Raw genomic sequence first — 19,924 nt, 5'->3', positions numbered from 1 at the left:
GGATCACAGAGCACGTGCAGCGGACGAGGGCAACGGTGATGGCATGGGTGCGATGTCCAGCGATGCCGGCGGGCGAGGGCGAGGGCAATGTCGGAGGCAGGCCAAATCCACCGCGAGAATTGAATGCAGGTGCGACCGATTAGGCGAGGGCGAAGTAGGATTGTAGGAGAGACTTTTCCTGTGTGCCATTATAAAAGACCGTAATCCCTTGTGTGCCTCTGAAAAAATTCAGCGGTCTTCAGCGCCACTACTCTAACTTTTTCATGTCATCCATGCCACTTCCGTCAGTTTGGGCTCTAGCGCCGTTAAACTGCAGGTGTGAAAAGACAAAAATGCCCTTAAGTTCAAATATGTTATTAATTTTTTTTTACCATCTTAACGACTTCAAATGAAAAAACTCAAAACTAGAAAGTTGTAGATCTCGTCGAGATCTATAATTTTCATATAATTTTTTTTATTTAATTTCACAAAAAAAATATATGATTTTTCTAAGATATATTAATCATATCAAATCATATTTTTTTGCGAAATTAAATGAAAAAAAATTTATATGAAAATTATAGATCTCGACGAGATCTACAACTTTCTAGTTTTGAGTTTTTTCATTTGAAGTCGTTAAGATGCTAAAAAAAATTAATAACATATTTGAACTTAAGGGCATTTTTGTCTTTTCACACCTGCAGTTTAACGGCGTTAGAGCCCAGACTGACGGAAGTGGCATGGATGACACGAAAAAGTTGGAGTAGTGGCGCTGAAGACCGCTGAATTTTTTCAGGGGCACACAGAGGATTACAATCTTTTATAATGGCACACAAGAAAAAGTCTCATTGTAGGAAGGCAAAATTCCTTGCGGTGATTGTGTTGGCTTTCCATTTTACCTCGTGTGTCGTGGTTGTGGGCGAGCGGCAACAAGGATCGCAGGGGAAGGCAGACCGACGACTCCAAATTTTGTCGCACGATTCGGTTGTGTTAGCGGCTTTGGTGTCGCACACGCAGACAGAATAGTTATGAATATTATATGCCCTGTTCACTGATAAGCTATGGCTAAAAATATTGTTTGCTGATTTCTTGTGAAAGAAAAATACTATTTATTGACTGAAAAAGACGGTTCTGGACCCTCTCTGCTCTTAACAGATTTTGGGGGAAAAAAGATGAAATATTTGGGACATAAAGTTGAAAGACTATTGCAACATGTGCAACATCCCGATCTACTTTTGAAATATCCAGATATAACACTTGCAATGCAACATACAAAAGAATACAGATGAAACACTTGAGACATGCGTCTGAAATACTTGCAACATACGTGTACAAAAAAATGAAACATTGGAGATAGAGACTTGTAACGTATGTGTACAACAACTACAAACTACAGCATATGCAACATCCGAATCTATTTTTCAACATCCACATGAAACAATTGAAACATACATCTAATCCAACTAAAGCACTTGAAACATAACCTTACAACATGTCTGAAAAACATCTAGAAACACTTAAAACACAGCACCACGCCATGCGGGCGTGACCTACCTGGTGGGGAACTGTGGTGGCGTAGGCCTCCCCTTCTTGCTGACGGCGCGAGGAGGATGGGGGCCCAGGCATAGGCCCCTCGGCTTCCCCTTTCACGACGGGCGAGGTGGATCAGCGCGACACTGGATGGTGGCGCTCCCGATCTCTGGCACGAGCTGTCGCCGCTCCGGTGAAGAAGGTCGTGGCGGGTCCGGCGCAAGCTATCGCCGCTCCGGTGGAGAAGGCCATGGTGGGTCTGGCACGAGCTATCGCTGCTCCGATAGAAAAGACGGCCAACGAGCTGGAGAAGGCCATGGCGGGCCAGAGGCGCGGTGGAAAGGGGGAAGGCGGGCAGCCAGTAGGCGCAATCTAGAGAGGGATCAAGGCGGACGTCCGCGCTCGGGCATGGTGGAGATGCTAGCCGTCGGCCCCCCGGCTACTGTAGGGAACGCCGAGGCGGCGCAGCAGAGCGCGTCCACTCGAGCTACGGTGATTTTTTTCTGAAGAACAGAGACGAAATGCTACAGTTAAGGACTCGTGGAAGAAAGGCTACGACTATTAGGTCATTGGGCTGGTGTTACGGCCAGACAGGAGCGTCCGGAGGATCAGACGTCTCACAGTAGCATTTCCGTTTGGGGTATGCGTGATACTGCACGACACAGTTTTTCTAACGCCATCAGCGGCACAACACATGACACGATAGCTTAATGAGCTCAACAGGTTAAGGTCAGTGTAGTAATTTCATAACCAGACAATAAGCTTTCCCTGCTGCTTATACTGAGCTGCACAACTGCAGCACAAGATATGATCCATTGATCGGGCCGCATATTTACATTACAAAGGTGCAGCATCACTAACAGTATCCGTCCCTTCTGATGGATATTCCAATCTGCTCAGTGCATTACAAAGCCTCATTGTTTCACTAATAGTCTGATACAAAAATCGCTGATCCTGCCACGGATCTGCACAAACCAAAAACCCTCAGGAATAAGCATCGCTGTCTGAGAATTATGGCACAGGCTTCAGATTGAATGTTTGGCATAGCCTGTGATACAGCCTACAGCTTCAGTACGAGGCCAAGGGGACTGTGATCACTGGCAGAGATGTCCGGAAGAATATATGAATCGTGGACTTTTTCAGCGATTGACTCCGACACAAGAAAGTAATCCAAGCGCCAACCTTCAATCCAATGAACAAATCAAAACAGCAAGCGAAATGGTGACCGTGATCTTCAGTTATGTTGGAACAACAAATGAATATACCAATTTTGACAAAGTGCATGTGCATGATAGATGTAAGATTGCTCAGAAACCATGCTAAGTGGCACATAATCTCAAGGATGTGAAACAGCACATAAAGTCATAAACACACAATACCAGGTGGCAATGGCCATATCATACATACCTTTGTTTGTCTTCCGGGCATTATGCCTGTACCCCCAGTAACTATAGGCAACAACACTAGGATGCTGTTTCCGAAACGTATCAACAAACCCTTTGGACAAAAAATTGGTCTCAAATGATTCTCTTTCCTCGTTTGTGAAGCCTGCACTTTTACGATTTCCCTGGAAAAAAAAGGTATTAAAAATGGGTTTAAGACCATGTACAAAAGATAGGTGAAGCAGCTAAAGCAAAACTGGTAAGTGGTAACATTTGTTACATATTCCAATCCGATGGAGCGCATCAAGCATATACATACATAGATATGAGCAACAGGGAGTATAGGTTGCTCAAAAAACAGCACCATGACAATGCAATTTAAGGTATCTGTTTCTCACAACTTGGGCAATAATTTGCTTCACTCTTCAAGCTTTCTAATTAAACCGGATAAGAACTCTCAGCTCTAACAACAAGGGTCTAAAACCAAGGCTAAATTTCTCTGTAATTCTACTTTATTACAAGGATCATGATGTTTGTAGCATAAAACAAATAGCCAAATATAGGACAATTAAGTGTAAGACTACAAATTTACAATACATTCACAACAACAACAACAACAAAGCCTTTAAGTCCCAAACAAGTTGGGGTAGACTAGAGTTGAAACCCAGCATAAGCAATCAAGGTTCAGGCACGTGAATAGCTATCTTCCAAGCACTCCTATCTAAGGCTAAGTCTTTGGGTATATTCCATCCTTTCAAGTCTCCTTTGGATCAGCATAAAAGAATTTAAACAGATGATTACTCACAGCAGGGTCATGTATATCAATCTCCTGGTGCGCACAATTAAGGTCACCGGTTAGTATGACAGGCTTCGATTTCTCCAATTCCTGCACAATCATAAGAGAAGTGTATGGTCATATCAGAACATAGCAGCATGAGATCTAAAAAAATAATTCGTTAGCGGTGCAACGATCACTACTGAAGCCTGTAAATGAAGGAGGTGAATTTGTGTTCGAAAAATCATGCATACCTGAGTAGGTTTTTTTTTTTAGCACAGGACAACAGCTGTGAAGAATGTAAAAGAATACTAGGGTTTAGAACTTTAGATGGTCATTACTTTGGTAAGTAGGAAAACACAAGAATTTGATGGCCATTACTATGAAAAAGTACACTTAGGGTTTTTGAAAATCCCCTTGATTTGAAAGGGAACCTTTTAATGATTGGTAAAGGGCAAAGAAAAATAAAAGGATATTGATGATAGACAATAAAGGAACGAGGATGTGCCCTAATAGACCCAAAATTAATGCATTAAAAATATTTAAAACTGATAGAATTGTAATTCCTATTTCTTGGGCTAACCCTGGAAGGGTAGCTATATGGGAGTCATACATGGGCCATATATGGGCCTTAATACACACATACTCCAACACCCCCCGCAGTTTGAACTACCGTCACAGCGGAGTTGTAGACTGGACATGAAAAGAAGAACACACACGAGCCCCCCCACAGACGCAACTAGCCACCGGTGATGTTGAGGCTGGAGCGAAACTCGGAGAATGTGGAGGACGGGAGGCCCTTGGTGAAGATGTCGGCAAACTGGGAGGCGGTCGGGACGTGGAGGACCCGAACATCGCCGATGGCGACCCGATCGCGGACAAAGTGAAGGTCGATCTCCACATGCTTGGTCCGCTGGTGCTGAACAGGGTTGGTGGAGAGGTACACCGCACTGACGTTGTCGCAGTAAACAAGCGTGCTCCGGGAGAGGGGACTGTGGAGCTCGGCAAGAAGTTGGCGGAGCCAGGAGGCCTCCGCCACGCCGTTAGCGACAGCGCGGTACTCCGCCTCGGCACTGGAACGGGAGACCACCGGCTGGCGCTTGGACGACCAGGACACCAGGTTGCCGCCCAGAAAAACAGCATAGCCGGAAGTGGAGCGTCGAGTGTCTGGACACCCGGCCCAGTCGGCGTCAGTGTAGACGACGAGATCGGTGGAGTGAGACCGGTGGAGTAGCAGGCCGTAGTCGACAGTGCCTCGGAGGTAGCGGAGGAGGCGCTTGAGAGCAGTGAGGTGGGGCTCTCGGGGATCATGCATGTGGAGGCATATCTGCTGAACTGCATAGGTGATGTCTGGCTTGGTGAAGGTGAGGTACTGAAGTGCTCCTGCAAGGCTCCGGTACGCAGTGGGGTCTGGTACTGGGTTGCCCGCTGCCTCTGACAGCTTGGCCTGAGTGTCAACTGGAGTGGAGCAGGGCTTACAGTCAGTCATCCCAGCTCGCTCCAGGATATCAAGAGTGTACTGTCGCTGGTGAAGAAGGAGACCGGTGGGACGAGGCTGAACTGTGACGCCGAGGAAGTGATGGAGCACACCAAGATCCTTCATAGCGAACTCCTGTTGAAGAGAGGTGATGATACGCCGGAGGAGTGACGGACTGGAGGCTGTGAGCACAATGTCATCAACATAGAGCAGCAGATAGGCAGTCTCAGCGCCGTGGTGATAGATAAACAGAGAAGTATCTGACTTTGCCTCCACGAATCCCAATGTCAGCAGGTAAGCAGCAAACCGAGAGTACCAAGCCCGAGGGGCCTGCTTGAGGCCGTAGAGGGACTTGTTGAGCCGGCAGACCATATCAGGACGAGAAGAGTCAACGAAGCCCGCAGGCTGGCTGCAGTAGACTGTCTCAGTCAGAGTACCGTGCAGAAAGGCATTCTTGACGTCGAGCTGGTGCACGTGCCAGGAGCGAGAGAGAGCCAGTGAGAGAACCGTGCGGACGGTAGCCGGCTTCACCACTGGACTGAACGTCTCATCGTAGTCGACGCCAGGGCGTTGAGTGAAACCCCGGAGAACCCAGCGAGCCTTGTACCGATCAAGGGAACCATCAGCCCGCCGCTTGTGTGTCCAGATCCACTTGCCAGTAACAACGTTGGAGCCAGGCGGACGGGGCACCAGATCCCATGTCTGGTTGGCGAGGAGTGCCGCGTACTCCTCCTCCATCGCGCGACGCCAGTGCGGATCTAACAAGGCGGCGCGAACGGAAGAGGGTACAGGAGAGACCTGCGGCTCGCCTGGCATCGCTGCGAGAGCTAGGGGCCGCAGGGTACCAGCCGCGTGCCGCGTCACCATAGGGTGAACATGACGCGGGTGTCGGTGCAGGAGAGGCGGGTGGTACACCGACTGCGCGACACGGGCAACCGGGGGCGGAGGTGGCGGCGTAGGTGTCGACGGCGGAGAAGAGGCCACCAGTGGTGACCGAGGCGACGACGGTGGTGGCGGGGCTGGCTCCGGATGCAGCGGAGCCGGACGCACTCGGCGGTGGTAAACACGCACCGACTGTGCGAAACGCGCAGCAGGTGTTGAAGCCGAGGTCTCCGGACCCGCGCAGGGCGTAGGGCCAGGAGCAGCACCGGAGTCCAGCGCCGCCGGACCCGCGCTGGGCGCAGGGTCAGGGGCCGCACCAGAGGGCGTCGAGCCGGAGCACGGAGCCGGCGAAGGGCACGGTGGAGTAGTACCTGCAGGACACAACGGCAATGGTGGCTGGTCCACCGTGTCAGTGGGAAATAGGGAGAAGAGGTCAAGGTCGGTGGTGGAGGGGGGGTGGGGAGGTGGTGGAGAAAGGGAAGACGGACTCGTCAAACACCACGTGGCGAGAGATGAGGATCCGACGAGAGGTGAGGTCAAAGCAACGGTACCCCTTGTGATCCGGGGAGTACCCGAGGAAGACACACTGAGTCGAACGGGGAGCCAGCTTGTGGGGAGCAGTGGCAGTGGTGTTAGGGTAACACGCACACCCGAAGGCATGAAGGTGATCGTAACGAGGGAGGGTACCGAAGAGAGCGTGGTGTGGAGTGGGAGCCGGACAGGCAACGGAAGGTAGGCGGTTAAGGAGGTAGGTGGAGGTGTGCAAACTCTCAGCCCAGAAGTGAGCAGGAAGCGAAGCCTGGAACAGAAGGGTGCGCATGGTGTCGTTCGTGGTGCGAATCATGCGCTCAGCCTTACCGTTCTGGGAGGAGGTGTAGGGACATGACATGCGTAACTGCACACCGTGAGAGAGGAAGAAAGCACGAGAGTTGGAGTTATCGAACTCACGCCCATTGTCACACTGAACGGCCCTGATGGTGAGGCCGAACTGAGTAGACACCCAGGCGAAAAAGTGGAGAAGCGTGGGGAATGCATCAGACTTAGCACGCAAGGGAAAAGTCCAAGAATAATGAGAGAAATCATCAAGCACGACAAGATAGTATTTATAGCCAGAAATGCTCATAACAGGTGACGTCCATAGGTCGCAATGTACAAGATCAAAAATATGGGTCGCATGGGAAGAGGAGGTAGGGAAAGGAAGACGAACATGACGGCCCAGTTGGCATGCCTGACACAAGTGCTCATCGTGAGCCCGAGTACATGGTATGTCGGAACTACGACTAAGCTGGGTCAAAGCATTACGGCCAGGATGCCCAAGACGCCGGTGCCATGTAGTGGATGAAGTGGTGGCGGCAAAAGCAGCTGACGAAGCGGAGGGCGAAGCGGAGGAAGCAGACGCAGGAAACCGAAGGGTGTAAAGGGGCCCCGTGCTGTCACATCGGAGAAGAGGACGCCGGGAAGCCAAATCCTTCACAGTAAGACCAGATGAGTCAAATTCAACAGAACATGAATTGTCAGCTGTAAAACGACGAATAGAAAGGAGGTTGTGAACCATAGAGGGAGCAACAAGGACATCCGGAAGACGAAAAGAGCCATGAGTGTGAGCGGCACCCACGGAAGTGACAGGAAGACACGAACCATTGGCGACCATGATGGACGAAGGGTGGGAGGAAGGAGGATGAACAGAAGAGAGTATACCAGGGTTGGGGGTGGTGTGGAAGGTAGCACCCGAGTCGGCGATCCAGTCTGGGCCGACTGGAGGAGTCAGGGTCATGGTGCCGAAAGAGCGGGCCAAAGCCGTCGGGTCCCAACCGACAGGCCCTGGCGTGGTCCAGGTAGGTGGAGCCCACGGCGACGAGAACGGGGCGACTGGGACGGCGCCGGTGAGCATGGCCGCCGGTGGACCAGGCTCGCCCCCGGGAGCCCGGAAGGGCCACATGGAGATGCGCCCTGACCAAGGGTTGTTGAAGGAGGGCCAGGGTGTACCCCGTGGAGCCGTCGGAGTACTCCCACGGCCAGGGCCCGCACCACGCCCCCCCCCCCCCGTCCCCCCCCCCCCCCCCCCCGCGTCGACGACGGCCGCCACGGCCCCCCCCCCCCCACCCCCGCTTGGCCCGGGAGGAGGACCAAGAAGGGACGACGCTGGTGGAGCGGAAGAACGTGGCGGAGGAGTGGCGGCAAGAGCAGTCGAGGGAGACGAGGACCCCGGCGCAGGTAGTGACCCAGGCGTGATGCCCTGAGTGAGCTCCTCCATGACAAGGTCGTCACGGACCTGGAGGAAGGTGGGAAAGGGCCGCTGCCGGGTAATCCAGGTGCGGAGGTGGCTGTACCGCTCGTTGAGGCCGCGAAGGACGTTGAGGACCAAGATTCGGTCCTCCACGGCCCAGCCAAGGTCACCAAGGGAGTCTGCCATGGTCTTCATCTTCCGGCAGTACTCGCCAACGGAGAGGTCGCCCTGGACGAAGGTGCGGAAGCTTGCGTCGAGACGCAGGGCCCGGGCTTCGGCGTTGCCCAGGAACTGGCCCTCGAGCGCCAGCCAGGCCCGGCGGGCGGTGCTCTCAGGGGTGCTGCGGACGAGGTCGTGAAGGTCGAGGGAGATGGTCCCCAGGATCCACGAGAGGACGATGCTGTCGAGACGCAGCCATGAAAGGGTTCGAGCCGCAGGCGGGGCGTCGGTGAGGACGTGGTCGTCGAGGGCGTAGCGGCGGAGGATGAGAAGGACCAGGTCCCGCCAGCGGGCGTAGGAGGGCGACTCAGGGTCGAGGACGACAGGAACCAGGCTCCGGATGTTCTGGACACCACCGGCTTGGTAGTGCAGCTGCGCGACGAGGGGATCAGCCGAGTTGGGCCAGAGAGCCACTGTAGGGGACGGACGTGAAGCAGACGAGGTGGCAGTGGTGTCGTGGTACAACGGATGGACGAGGAGTTGCTCCGCCTCGGCGATCTGACGGGCCAGAACATCGGCCGCATCGCACTCCCGCTCCCAGGCTTGGGCCGCCGCGCGCAGGCGTGCCTGGCCCTCCGCGGCAGCGGCCCGGGCGGTGACGAGAGCCGCTGCGAGGGCGGAGTCCGGTGGAGGCGCTGCGTGAAATGGCAGAGGAGGTGGGGCGGGAAAAGGAGCCTGGAAGTCCGCGCGCGCGCGTGCGGCGTCGTCGTGGAAGCCCGCAGCCGCGCGAGCATCCGCGCCGCCCGCATCCGCGCCGGGGAGGCCCGCATCCGCCCCGTCCGCAGCCGCGCCGCCCGCATCCGCGCCGGGGAGGCCCGCAGCCGCGCCGGGGAGGCCCGCATCCGCGCCGGGAAGAGAAGCGACGGTGGCGGCTAGGTCTCCGGGGCGCGCGCGGCTCGCGATTTGCGCCCAGGTGGAAGGAAGAGGGGGGAAGCAGTGGAAGTAGGAGGGAGGGGGAGGAGGTGGTGGGCCACCGGCCATGGCGGCAGCGGCTGCCGGCGGCGGCTGCCTGCCTGGCGGCTGGGAGAGGGAGGAAAGGGAAAACCTAAGCTGATACCATGATAGAATTGTAATTCCTATTTCTTGGGCTAACCCTGGAAGGGTAGCTATATGGGAGTCATACATGGGCCATATATGGGCCTTAATACACACATACTCCAACAAAAACTGCCATACTAACTAAATTTGGACATCTTGATACATATTTTATGGGCCTGCCCCTAATTAGAACCTTTCTTTCAATCTTAGTTGTTACTAAGGCTTTGTTATGTGCAAATTTATACAAGGGAGACTCATCATTCAAAAGCGTGTTTGGATGAAGCGATTGCTCTAGAAATTTTTAGGTTTAGTCCAATCTGTGCTAAATCCTATGTATTTGAAATTTTGGATCCAAATCCCCCATATCAAAATAACCTAGAAAAAAATAGAATCAATGCAACGACAAAATGACATGAACAAAATGCACACAAAATTAGTTCTGTATTTCTGTTTCAGTAAAAGCATACTTGATGCTTGACAGAAGAAGAGGAATAGAGGATAAGTAGCAGAGCAAACTACTTCAAAATAATAATCGGAGTAAAATCAGAGACATACTTTCATGTAGTTACCAAGGGATGGATCCCACTCCGTGACCCTGTAAGTCTGCACAGAAATACATGCTCATGAACTTCAGATTGTAACCTCAGATGATTTATACTAGAAAGAAAAATACTAATTATTTACCAATCTTTTTAGGCCATCACCAGAGTTTGGTACATAAGCAGTTAACAGATAGAAGTCATCAAACTCTACAGTCACAACCCTCCCTTCAGTATCATGGTCTGGTATACCAAGCCCATACTTGATCGAGAGTGGTTTGGCCTACAGGCAACGCATGACACATGATGAATAGAAAGAAAATATAAAACACAAAAATGTTCACAAAAATCTTGCAGGATGCTAGCATATCCTGTTGATCAAGAAGTTTATGCTTGAGGCTACCATGTAATAAATTGGAGCAGAAGAAAGGTTAACAATGATCAGACCAGGAGCCCAGGACCCAGGATCACAATACAATAAATATATTTGTGTAGTGTTGCAGAAATGCGAAGGGCGGGCTTGGTGCAAGCGGTAGAGTCTTACCGCCTGTGACCGGAAGGTCCCGGGTTCGAGTCGCGGTCTCCTCGCATTGCACAGGTGAGGGTAAGGCTTGCCACTAACACCCTTCCCCAGACCCCGCACAGAGCGGGAGCTCTCTGCACTGGGTACGCCCTTTAGTGTTGTAGAAATGCGTATGTTGCGATGGATTTGTGGTCACACAAGAATGGACCGAGTTAGGAATGATGATATACGTGACCGTCTAGAAGTAGCACCAATTGAAGAAAAGCTTCTCCAACATCGGTTGAGGTGGTTTGGCCATGTCCAAAGGAGACCTTCAGGCACCAGTGCATTGTGGAGTCCTAAGCCAAGCTAATAATGTGAGGAGAGGTAGAGGTAGACCGAAATTGACATGGGGGAGGCAATAAAAAGAGATTTGAAAGCTTGAGATATACCTAGAGATCTATGTTTCAATAGGAGTGCTTAGAAAGCAGCTATTGAAGTGCTTGAACCGTGACTAGGGGCTCTTGGTGGGTTTCAACTCTAGCCTACCCCAACTTGCTTGGGACAGACAGGCTTTGTTGTTGTTGTTGCTGTTGTTGTTGTTGTATTAAATATCAGAAGAAATCAAACAGTGGTTAATCAGGTTGCAATATAGCCCAAGGGAAGAGGAAACTAGCAGTGACTAATCATATATTTTAAATGTTTCTTTCCTTTTTTTATTAAAGTATATCTCACAGTGAAGCTTGCTTTAGTGTGAGTGGTGCAAATTTCTTTCTAGCCATGGCTTAGTGTGAGTGGGGTGTGTTGGGAAGGTTTATTCTAGCCACTCCCATTTGTATGACTCATTTTTCTTAATGAAATGACATGCAGCTCTCCTGCATTGTTCAAGAAAAAAACAGTGAAGCCTGCCTTAGATTCAGAAATAGAAAACCCTGAAATCTCAAAATTGAAGAGACATAGGTGTGATTGTTCCTAGGTGAGGGAGTGCATCATGGCACTTTGCTCCTTCTTTCCATTTCTTTCAGGTTTCTGTGCAGTTGCTTCTAAAGAAATAAAACAGAACAAACCAATAGGTGTTTTATTTCTACTAGTTACATGTATGAGGCATTGGGTAGGTGATGCGTACTCTTGAAATTATTGCAGTGCCAGAATAGCCAAGCTTTGACACACTGCAAGTAAAGAAACTATTTGTGTAGCCATCAAGCAAAGTGTCCTTAATAACTTCAACATCCTTCTCCTGCCCAGAATAAAGCAAATATAGTGAATTTACTATCAGCAAATAATTCAGAACGGATAGAATGTGCAATATTAGCAAAGTTATCTTGTCATTAACATTTTTTAGGATAACTCCAAATGAACTTAGCAAAAATAACTAAGATTATGCCTGCATTTTTGTCTCTTGTAAGCATAGCACATCAAAGTCCTCCCTCTGCGCTAACTTTTGCACAGAGAAGCCTCTTGATTTGAGCAATGCTTTCAATCCATTGACATTCCATGACATAATCTTCAGAGCCCGTGTATCCTTGCTAAGAGGTGGAGGCCTCATAGTCTTAGGATTGTATGGAATCCAGCCGGCTTGTGGTTTCTTATGCACGAGTACAGTCCAAGGCTCTGAATCATCATTAGGAACAGCACCTTGGACTGTGGTAGAGTAACAAACAGTTAGCCAAGGGGAAAGTGATCTTTCAACAGGAGTAAAGATAAGTCAACAAATGTGTGTACCGACAAATATTTCCTTCTGGACAACAGTCTTACTTAGCTTGACATTAGTGAAAGAATTCTCCTCAAGAGTGGTGCTCTTGTTTGACTTTTGTTTTGTTCTACTTCTTTTCTTGCTAGGCGTTTCAGAAATAATCTCAGAACTTTCTAGTTTTTGTTCAACCACAGCAGAAGCACCACCTTTTCTTTTCAAAGGTACTTCCGAGGGGCTAACCAGCTCAATGGATGATTTTCCCTCTTCACCTGTGGAAAGAAAACAAGCTTCTGGCTAACATGCTTCACTTAAACACTATTTAATTAAACAAGGAAATATATTATATATGTGTGACTATGGTCTATAAAGGATACATCCATGCCCCTGTATTTCCTGCACCATAAAACCTTGCTATGTCGATAGAGAAGCCATAAGAGCTTGAAGATCTCATGCAAGCTTGAAATATTTGGCTCACTATTTTACGAGCTAACTACATTGTAAGTTTGGGGCAAATCTGATCAAAGTCTTATCTTACTGCTGCAAAGGGCATAATGACTGAAACTAAAGAGTACTAACACAAAAAAAACAAGGATTTAATTCAAAGCTACTACATGTCTGAACTAACCCATACCATTTGCCTCCACGCCCAGAGAATTCATCAGGGCTGATACTAAATCTTTCTTGGTACCTTTTACAGAAACACCCATCCTCCTTCAAGATTTTAGTGCACAAAGAGTTAAAAGAACACATCAGTTATCACCAATGGACAAGAAAGGAAGAGTGGCAAAGTTTAAACCTCGTCAGCTCCCTGAGCTCCTTGACAGTCATTGATTGGAGCTGGCTAGGGTTGCTCCTCACTCGCTCTATCTCCAAATCACTTTCAGCAGCATCTTCCTAGGATCCAAACAGAAAGGTATGGAACAAAACTACAACGGTCGGAGAGTATGAGCACAAGGGGAAACAGACTAACCTTCTCTATGACTGGCTGCTCATCCTTCTTGACCTCACTGTTCTTAGAGGCAGCTCTACGCGAATATGTAGCCCTCATTCTGTCCCTCGTGGTGATGAGATTCACTAGTACAGGTACTCTAGAACTGAAATTCGCACTTCGGAGCCCACAGGTACACCTATTAGAGAAGAAAAGCCAATGTTTAACATCTACTGATGTAGAATTGTGCCATTCCAAGCTAAACGATTCTTGTGACAATGGATCCAGGTATGAGATAACTGTGGACAAACATCCTCTTGAACTGATGGATACTTCAAAGTTGACATAGGGTTTGGGTTTCACATTATGTGCAAATGAGTTTGAGCTGAAGTAATAAGTTCTTCATTATTAAAGAAAAAGCCTTAAGCACACCCGCGCTTGTGACATATCTTCCCTGAGACCCTGACCATATTTTATTTGACTAAATTACATAATCCACATCAACGACGCTGTTGACAGTTGAAAGCGCATAATAAAAGAAACGGGTATTTCCATTCGTGGCCAAACCCTCGATGGGCTCGTCCTCCTATCGAGGATTCCCCTTGATGGCGAAGAATCGAATCCACGCAGTAACGCAGACCAGATGGGATGAACAGATTCGAAGGTAGAAAATGCGCCATAGGAGAGGAGAGAGCAAGAGAGGGTGGGGGAGATGATGGGCACCGTACTGGTAGAGGCGGAGGATGGAGGCGCCGCGCAGCAGCAGCGGCATCGGTCGGCGAGCGAGTGCGCGGAGACGCCGGGACGTGGAGCGGTAAAAGGAGTGCGCCGCGCTCGGCTCGGCGTGAGGAAGTGCCGAAGTGGGCTGTGGCCTGTGGGCACCCGGGTGGCCGTGCGGGCGAGAGCCGGCGGCGAGGGCGACTCTGCGGCGCGTTTTGGGATATCTAACTATTTGCCACTCTTACAGCGGCTGCCTCTCCGTTTGTCAATTTTATCGTGTCAATTACAAAATTACCCGAGAAAACAGTAATCCGACTAATATTTTACTATTTTTGCTGACGTGTCATACCATATCAGCGCGTCAGCGTAGAAGTTAACGCCTCCATCTCCGCTGACCAATGGCGCCATGGCCTTTCAGTTCCACTTCCACCAGCAGCCGCCATGGCCGCCGAGGCAGCAGCTGAGTGCCTGCACCCGGGCCTCCCTCGTTGCCGGCCCTGACACTGGAACGTGGTGGCTGAAACGAAGCTGCCGCTAAGGATTCGGGGGATCTTTTGCTGCGCCACGACCACGAGCTGGCTGCTTGACTGATACGGCCTGCTCCTCCTGGCTCCTGGGCTGGGCATGACGAGGGGAGGCGGCAAGGAGGAGCTGGGGAAGGTGATGGGCCCGCTGTTCCCGCGGCTCCACGTCAGCCACGCAGGCAAGGGCGGCGGCCCGCGGGCTCCGCCAAGGAACAAGATGGCGCTCTACGAGCAGCTCACCGTGCCGTCCAATCGCTTCAGCTCCCGCGCCTCGGGGGCCAGCCTCGTGCCCTCCACGTCGGCTGCCCAGGTGAGCCCGCTCGCTGTTTGCTCTGCTTTCAGGATCGAGTTTCCCGTCGCGCAAAATTCGTCTCTTCAGTTCAACCCCCGTTCTCCCTGTGTTGTTTGCTGCTGAGTTTACCCCGTGCCAAACTAAGGCAAACCTCTGTCTCTGTGCTTGCATTTGCATGTTTAGAGGGGAAAAAGTCCCAGAGGGGTGACTTTGCTGCTACCAACTTTCCTATTTTTTCCTGCTGTTGCCCAAGCTGCTAAGTGAGCTTCCGTTTTTGTTGCTTCTTGGCAACTACTGTACTTCTTTCAAACATTGAAAATTAATTACTGACATGCATCCTAACAACTTTTCTGTGAGCGCAATTACCGAACCTGCAAACCCATAGTAGTATATATGTTGGCCTAGCACACGGGCATGTGATCTGTATGTCCACAACTAATTCCTTTGGGGCGCCATCTGCAAACAAGCTTTTGGATCGAGGACGCTCACTCAGTATTCTAGATATTTTTTGCTAATTATGTGTGACAAAACTTGGTAGGAAGTTTCTAGTTTTCTAGTACATAAATAGAAAGGATCACAAGCTAAGAGAGGATATGGTCAAGAATCAGTTCAAAAAGCTAGAGGGCCAGCGCATGACACATTTATTTGCAGGTTCATTTGTTAGGATCCTCAGCGTGTATGTTGTACAGATGAGCAACTATCCCATGTTCTGCGAGTTTGTAGGACAGGAAAACTATTCCAGAGTACAAACATGTGAGGATCACCCACAGGAAAGCTGAATCAATGGAAAAAGTCCAAGCTGTAGATACTTGATCTGTGCACCCCTGTCACCATGTTGTTTACTGCTCAGTTGTCCTCATGGAAATTTGGCCAAGTTGTGTGCAGCTGCATACTTGCATAGTTACCAGTAAGATGGTGTGATTTTAGGAGCTAGGGTACTGTGACCATCAGAGGTAACTGAAAGGCTGGTGGAAGTGGAACTGAAAGGCAGTGGGGACTGACGGGAGCTGCTAGCGCCGTTTAGCTGGGCAGACGGGGACGTCAAGTTCCACGCTGGTGTGCTGATATGGCATGACACGTCAGCGAAAATGGCAAAATATTAGTCTGGTTACTATTTTGTCGGGTAATTTTGTAATTGGCACGATAAAGTTGGCAAACGGAGAGGCGGCCACCGTAAGAGTGGCAAATAGTTAGATGTACCCGCGTTTTGGCGTGGTAGTACCGCTCTGATGGGCTGCACTCGTATCCCGGCCGGCCTGGCAAGCCCAGCACTGTAGGCCTATTTGGTTGGTAGCCGGAACTTACTCCGTACCTAAGCCATGAACATTATTCAGCTCTATAGATCACTAAAAAATACAGGACGTCCCCTCAAAAAAAAATACAGGACGTCTGAGATTGTTGACTGGGCCATGAGTGGGCCAGAAAGTTTTCTGGTGATCTAATCCAAACATAAAGTTAAACTAGAGTTCATGGAGCTCACGACTCTATTTTTTTTTTTCTGAAGCAGAGTTAAACTAGAGTAGCTCTATTTTTTTTTCTGAAGTAGAGTTAAACTAGAGTTTATGGAGCTCACAGCTCCTTTTTTCCCCCCTAAAGTAGAGTTTACGGAGCTGAACTTGTTTGGTTGAAAATCATTGGAGTAGAGCTTAAAAACATGAAGCAAAGCAGTTCTAGATAGACCATGCTTGGCTCAAAACCTGCAGTTCTAGATAGACCCTGCTTGGCTCAGAACCTTTTAGGCCTTGTTCAATTATTCTAGAAATAAAAGAGGTTGAAGGGGATTGGAGAGGATTAAGGGGAATTTTGACTCGTAGAGGATTTAATCCCCTCAATCCCTCCCAATCCCCATGATTAACCATGGGATCAAAAGAATATGGCCTTATAGCAGAGCGGTCCTAGATAGGCCCTTAAACTGCTTGGCTTAGTATTCCCAAAATAAAAATTGGTTGGCTTAGAACCAAACGCATGTGTATCTTCCCTTCCGACATTCATCAAGAACTGAAAATACTTCCCTCTTTAAAACTTTGCCTGAAACTCTGTTTCCGTCGATCCGTTCACGACTTCACGTCAATACGTACGGAATACGCCGCCAATAAACTCAGCCATGAGCCATCTGCCAAAACATTTTTCTTGATTCCTTCTTTAAAGGAAGAAAATGTCATACTCATAGGCAAAGCAGAGGCACAACTAGACAGTGCAGTCGATGCCGGTGTTCGATGTGTATGGAACATGTGAATCTGCGATAGGTCTCACGGCGACACGGCCTCCGTGGCTGCGTCGTGCAAAAGGCCAGCGTAATTCGACAATCACTACACAAACACAAATTTCCTCAAAGTACATGAACAATTACAAGATGGAACCATTATTAAACGGGAAACAACAAATGAGAGTTCGGTTCAGTTCATTGCACTGCCTACTCTATTCATCGATAATCCATCTTTTTCAGCTTGTTTTTTCAGAATAGTATTTTTCTCTTACAACAAATCAGCCGACAAATCAGCCGACGGACTTGTTTTTTCAGCGAAACGAACGGCCGATGTCGGAAAAAAAACTCTACTCTATACTCTGCTTCTCTGAACCGGAATTCCCATTCGACCGTGCACGAGATCATGGAAGAAGCACGTGCATTTTACAGGAGGAAATGCTGCAGATATCGGAGGCCCTCGTCGGCGCACACGTACCGACACTCGCACATCACTCCGAGCCTCACCTTCTCCACCACCATCTCCTCCCCAGCCAGCTCCACGACCACCTCCGCGTCCAGCTTCGCGCCGCCGCAGCCGGGCGCGGGCACCCTCGCCGCGACCCCCGCCTCACCTCTGCCACCGAAGGCGACGGCGCCCGCCGCCCTTGCCGCCGGCACCTTGGTGTCCATCATCAGGACCGCCGCCGCGGGTTCCTGGTCCGCCCCGCGGCGAGCCGTCATCCGCACCGCCGTCCACCTGACGCGCCACTCCCCCGGCCCGATCGCCGCGCTCCGGTCGCTCAGGTCGACCCCGAACAGGAACAGCCCCGCGGAGTTCTTGGCATGGGCGGCCCTGTCCGCGGCGACCAGGAAGGACAGCGTGCTCTCCCCGCCCGCCGTGACGATGTCGACGGCGAAGGAGACGTCCGCGAGGGCGAGGCGCGGGGCCGGGAGCGCGCGGCAGCGGATGGACGCGGAGCGGAACAGCTTGAAGAGGCGTCGGTGCGGTGAGGAGGAGCACCGCCGGTCGTCGTCGCTGCCGGCGGCGGCGCTGCTGTCGGTGTCGGGGAGGAGGCCCAGCGCGGAGGGGAAGTGCTGCACGCAGAGCCGCGCCCAGAGGTGGTCCGCCGCGAAGGCGGCGTGCCACGAGGTGGACACGCAGGAGGCCGCCGCGAGGGACGCGGCGTCGAGGAAGGGCGCGACGAGGGGGAGCGCCTCCCACGGGCACCGCGCCGGCATTGCTCTCACCTCGCCCTCGGCGTGCATCTCAGATTGGAAGGCTGGCTGAGCTTGTATTCGTAAGTAGCTCGGTGTTCTCGCGGTCTCGTCGCCTTTACGTGATTGATCCGTGCGCGTCACTGCGTTTTATTCGTAAGTAGCGAGAGGCCGAGAACGTACGGACGCCGGAGGACGGGAGGAGCACGGCAAGGGATGCGGGGAAGGAACGGGCTGCAACGGGAGAAGGCTGTGCGGGGCGCGGGGCGGTGTGCGCGCGCGGGTGGAGCACACGTGGTCGGGCAGGATCGCGGTGGCGCGGCGTGCGCTTGGTGCGTGGCGCGAGAGGAGATGCCTTCGAACGGAGCGCGCCGAGAGAGCGGTGTACGCTGACAACGTGACAAGTACTCCACGCTGTTTTGCAGCCGAGGGATCATGCACAGCAGCATGTCAGCGTACCTCTATGTCTCCTAATTTATTTTTCTGTTCCTACTCGTGAAAAATATGGGTCACAAATCAGTTCCTGAGAAATCACGAAATTTGTGGAGAAGGCTTTATTATTAGCTCAGAATATTTTCGATACATCAATGGAGCTCTTACACCTTACATTAGTCTCAACATGACCTCATATTGTACAACCATCGGAAGCTAGATCAGCTATGGCTGTTGAGATCTAAGGACTACGTCCAGCACTTCCCTCTTGTGATCTGTTCATTTTCTAGGAACCGTGTAGCCTGCAAGATAATTAATTCAAATTAAAAGAAATACCATGAATAGTCACATATAAAGTTCACAATTTACACTATACTCATATAAATAAATAAACACATAAAACACTTACTTCCGCACTGGAACCCATGCTCAAATGGCCTCTTACATTGCTCAGCAACATACACAACCTTCTCCATGCACACGACCTTCTCAATCTCCTTGGTGACCTTGGCGCACAGGCAAGGAACATTTGCCTTCTTGATGACACCACAACAGCCATCTGAAGGAGGGATCTTTGGATTCGCTGGAAACATCACGTACTGATTGCATTCACTTATCAGGCTTTGAAGGTCATTGTCACAGCCTCCATCAGCCAGAGAGCCTACTACGGACATGGCTACTACAAAAGAGAGGACTAAGAGCAAGCTCGGAAGTTTTGCCATGTTTACTAGTTCTTGGGGGTGCCTGTTGAAGGTTAGTAGGGTACTAAAAGAACTGTGTTGTGATGTGAGTGATTTTAGAGCACCTGGGTTTTTATAGATGTGGTGAGGGAGGGGTCACCCAACTTTGTGTCAACTTTATGCTGCACGCGCGATATATTGATATGGCGTGGAGTCGAGCTATATGGACAAATGTTAATATTTATGTTGCATGTTATACAAGTGTCAAAATTAGTGTTGCATGTGAAGCAGGTGTCATTTTGACATTATATGCTATATAATACACGTGTCAATCTAGAGTTGCATGCCAAACAAGTGTCAAAACTACTGCTACTGTATAGACAGGTGTAAACAACTAGGGCTTCTATATTCACAAGTGTTAAAGGTCAATGATGACACGTAGAAAAGTTGTTCCAGTGAAAACAGAAGTAAGACATAAATGAAAAATAAACGAAATGCAAGGGAGACATGTGCACATTCGAAAACCACATATTTCATTAATTTGTTTTGAGTGCGGAATGTGAACCCCAATATAAGAAATGCTGATATAAAAATGGAGACAATGGCACTTCACCTATATTTTGGACTCCAAGTGTTTATTTGCATACATTAGATTTGAGTGTGGCGCATAATATCTTTTGGAAAACAAAAGGTATACTCCAAACT

The 19,924-nt window shown here is 50.1% G+C and overlaps 1 protein-coding gene across 1 annotated transcript; it reads right to left on the bottom strand.

Moving 5' to 3' along the window:
- Window positions 1–2,237: 2,237 nt before the first annotated feature.
- LOC136456720 (DNA-(apurinic or apyrimidinic site) endonuclease, chloroplastic-like) lies at window positions 2,238–18,147 on the bottom strand. Its single transcript, XM_066456663.1, has 12 exons — window positions 17,389–18,147; window positions 13,214–13,370; window positions 13,040–13,137; window positions 12,890–12,954; window positions 12,273–12,512; window positions 11,935–12,191; window positions 11,677–11,787; window positions 10,194–10,331; window positions 10,065–10,112; window positions 3,697–3,777; window positions 2,917–3,076; window positions 2,238–2,691 (listed from the first exon to the last, which is right to left on the bottom strand). The coding sequence occupies exons 1-12, from the start codon at window positions 18,129–18,131 to the stop codon at window positions 2,570–2,572; spliced, it is 2,220 nt and encodes a 739-aa protein (XP_066312760.1). The 5' UTR covers window positions 18,132–18,147; the 3' UTR covers window positions 2,238–2,569.
- Window positions 18,148–19,924: the final 1,777 nt, after the last annotated feature.

Source organism: Miscanthus floridulus, chromosome 6 (genome assembly GCF_019320115.1).
Source record: "Miscanthus floridulus cultivar M001 chromosome 6, ASM1932011v1, whole genome shotgun sequence".
NCBI classification, from domain to species: domain Eukaryota; kingdom Viridiplantae; phylum Streptophyta; class Magnoliopsida; order Poales; family Poaceae; genus Miscanthus; species Miscanthus floridulus.
The sequence above is the reverse complement of the archived record's forward strand: the minus strand, read 5'-3'. Positions and strand labels throughout refer to the sequence as shown.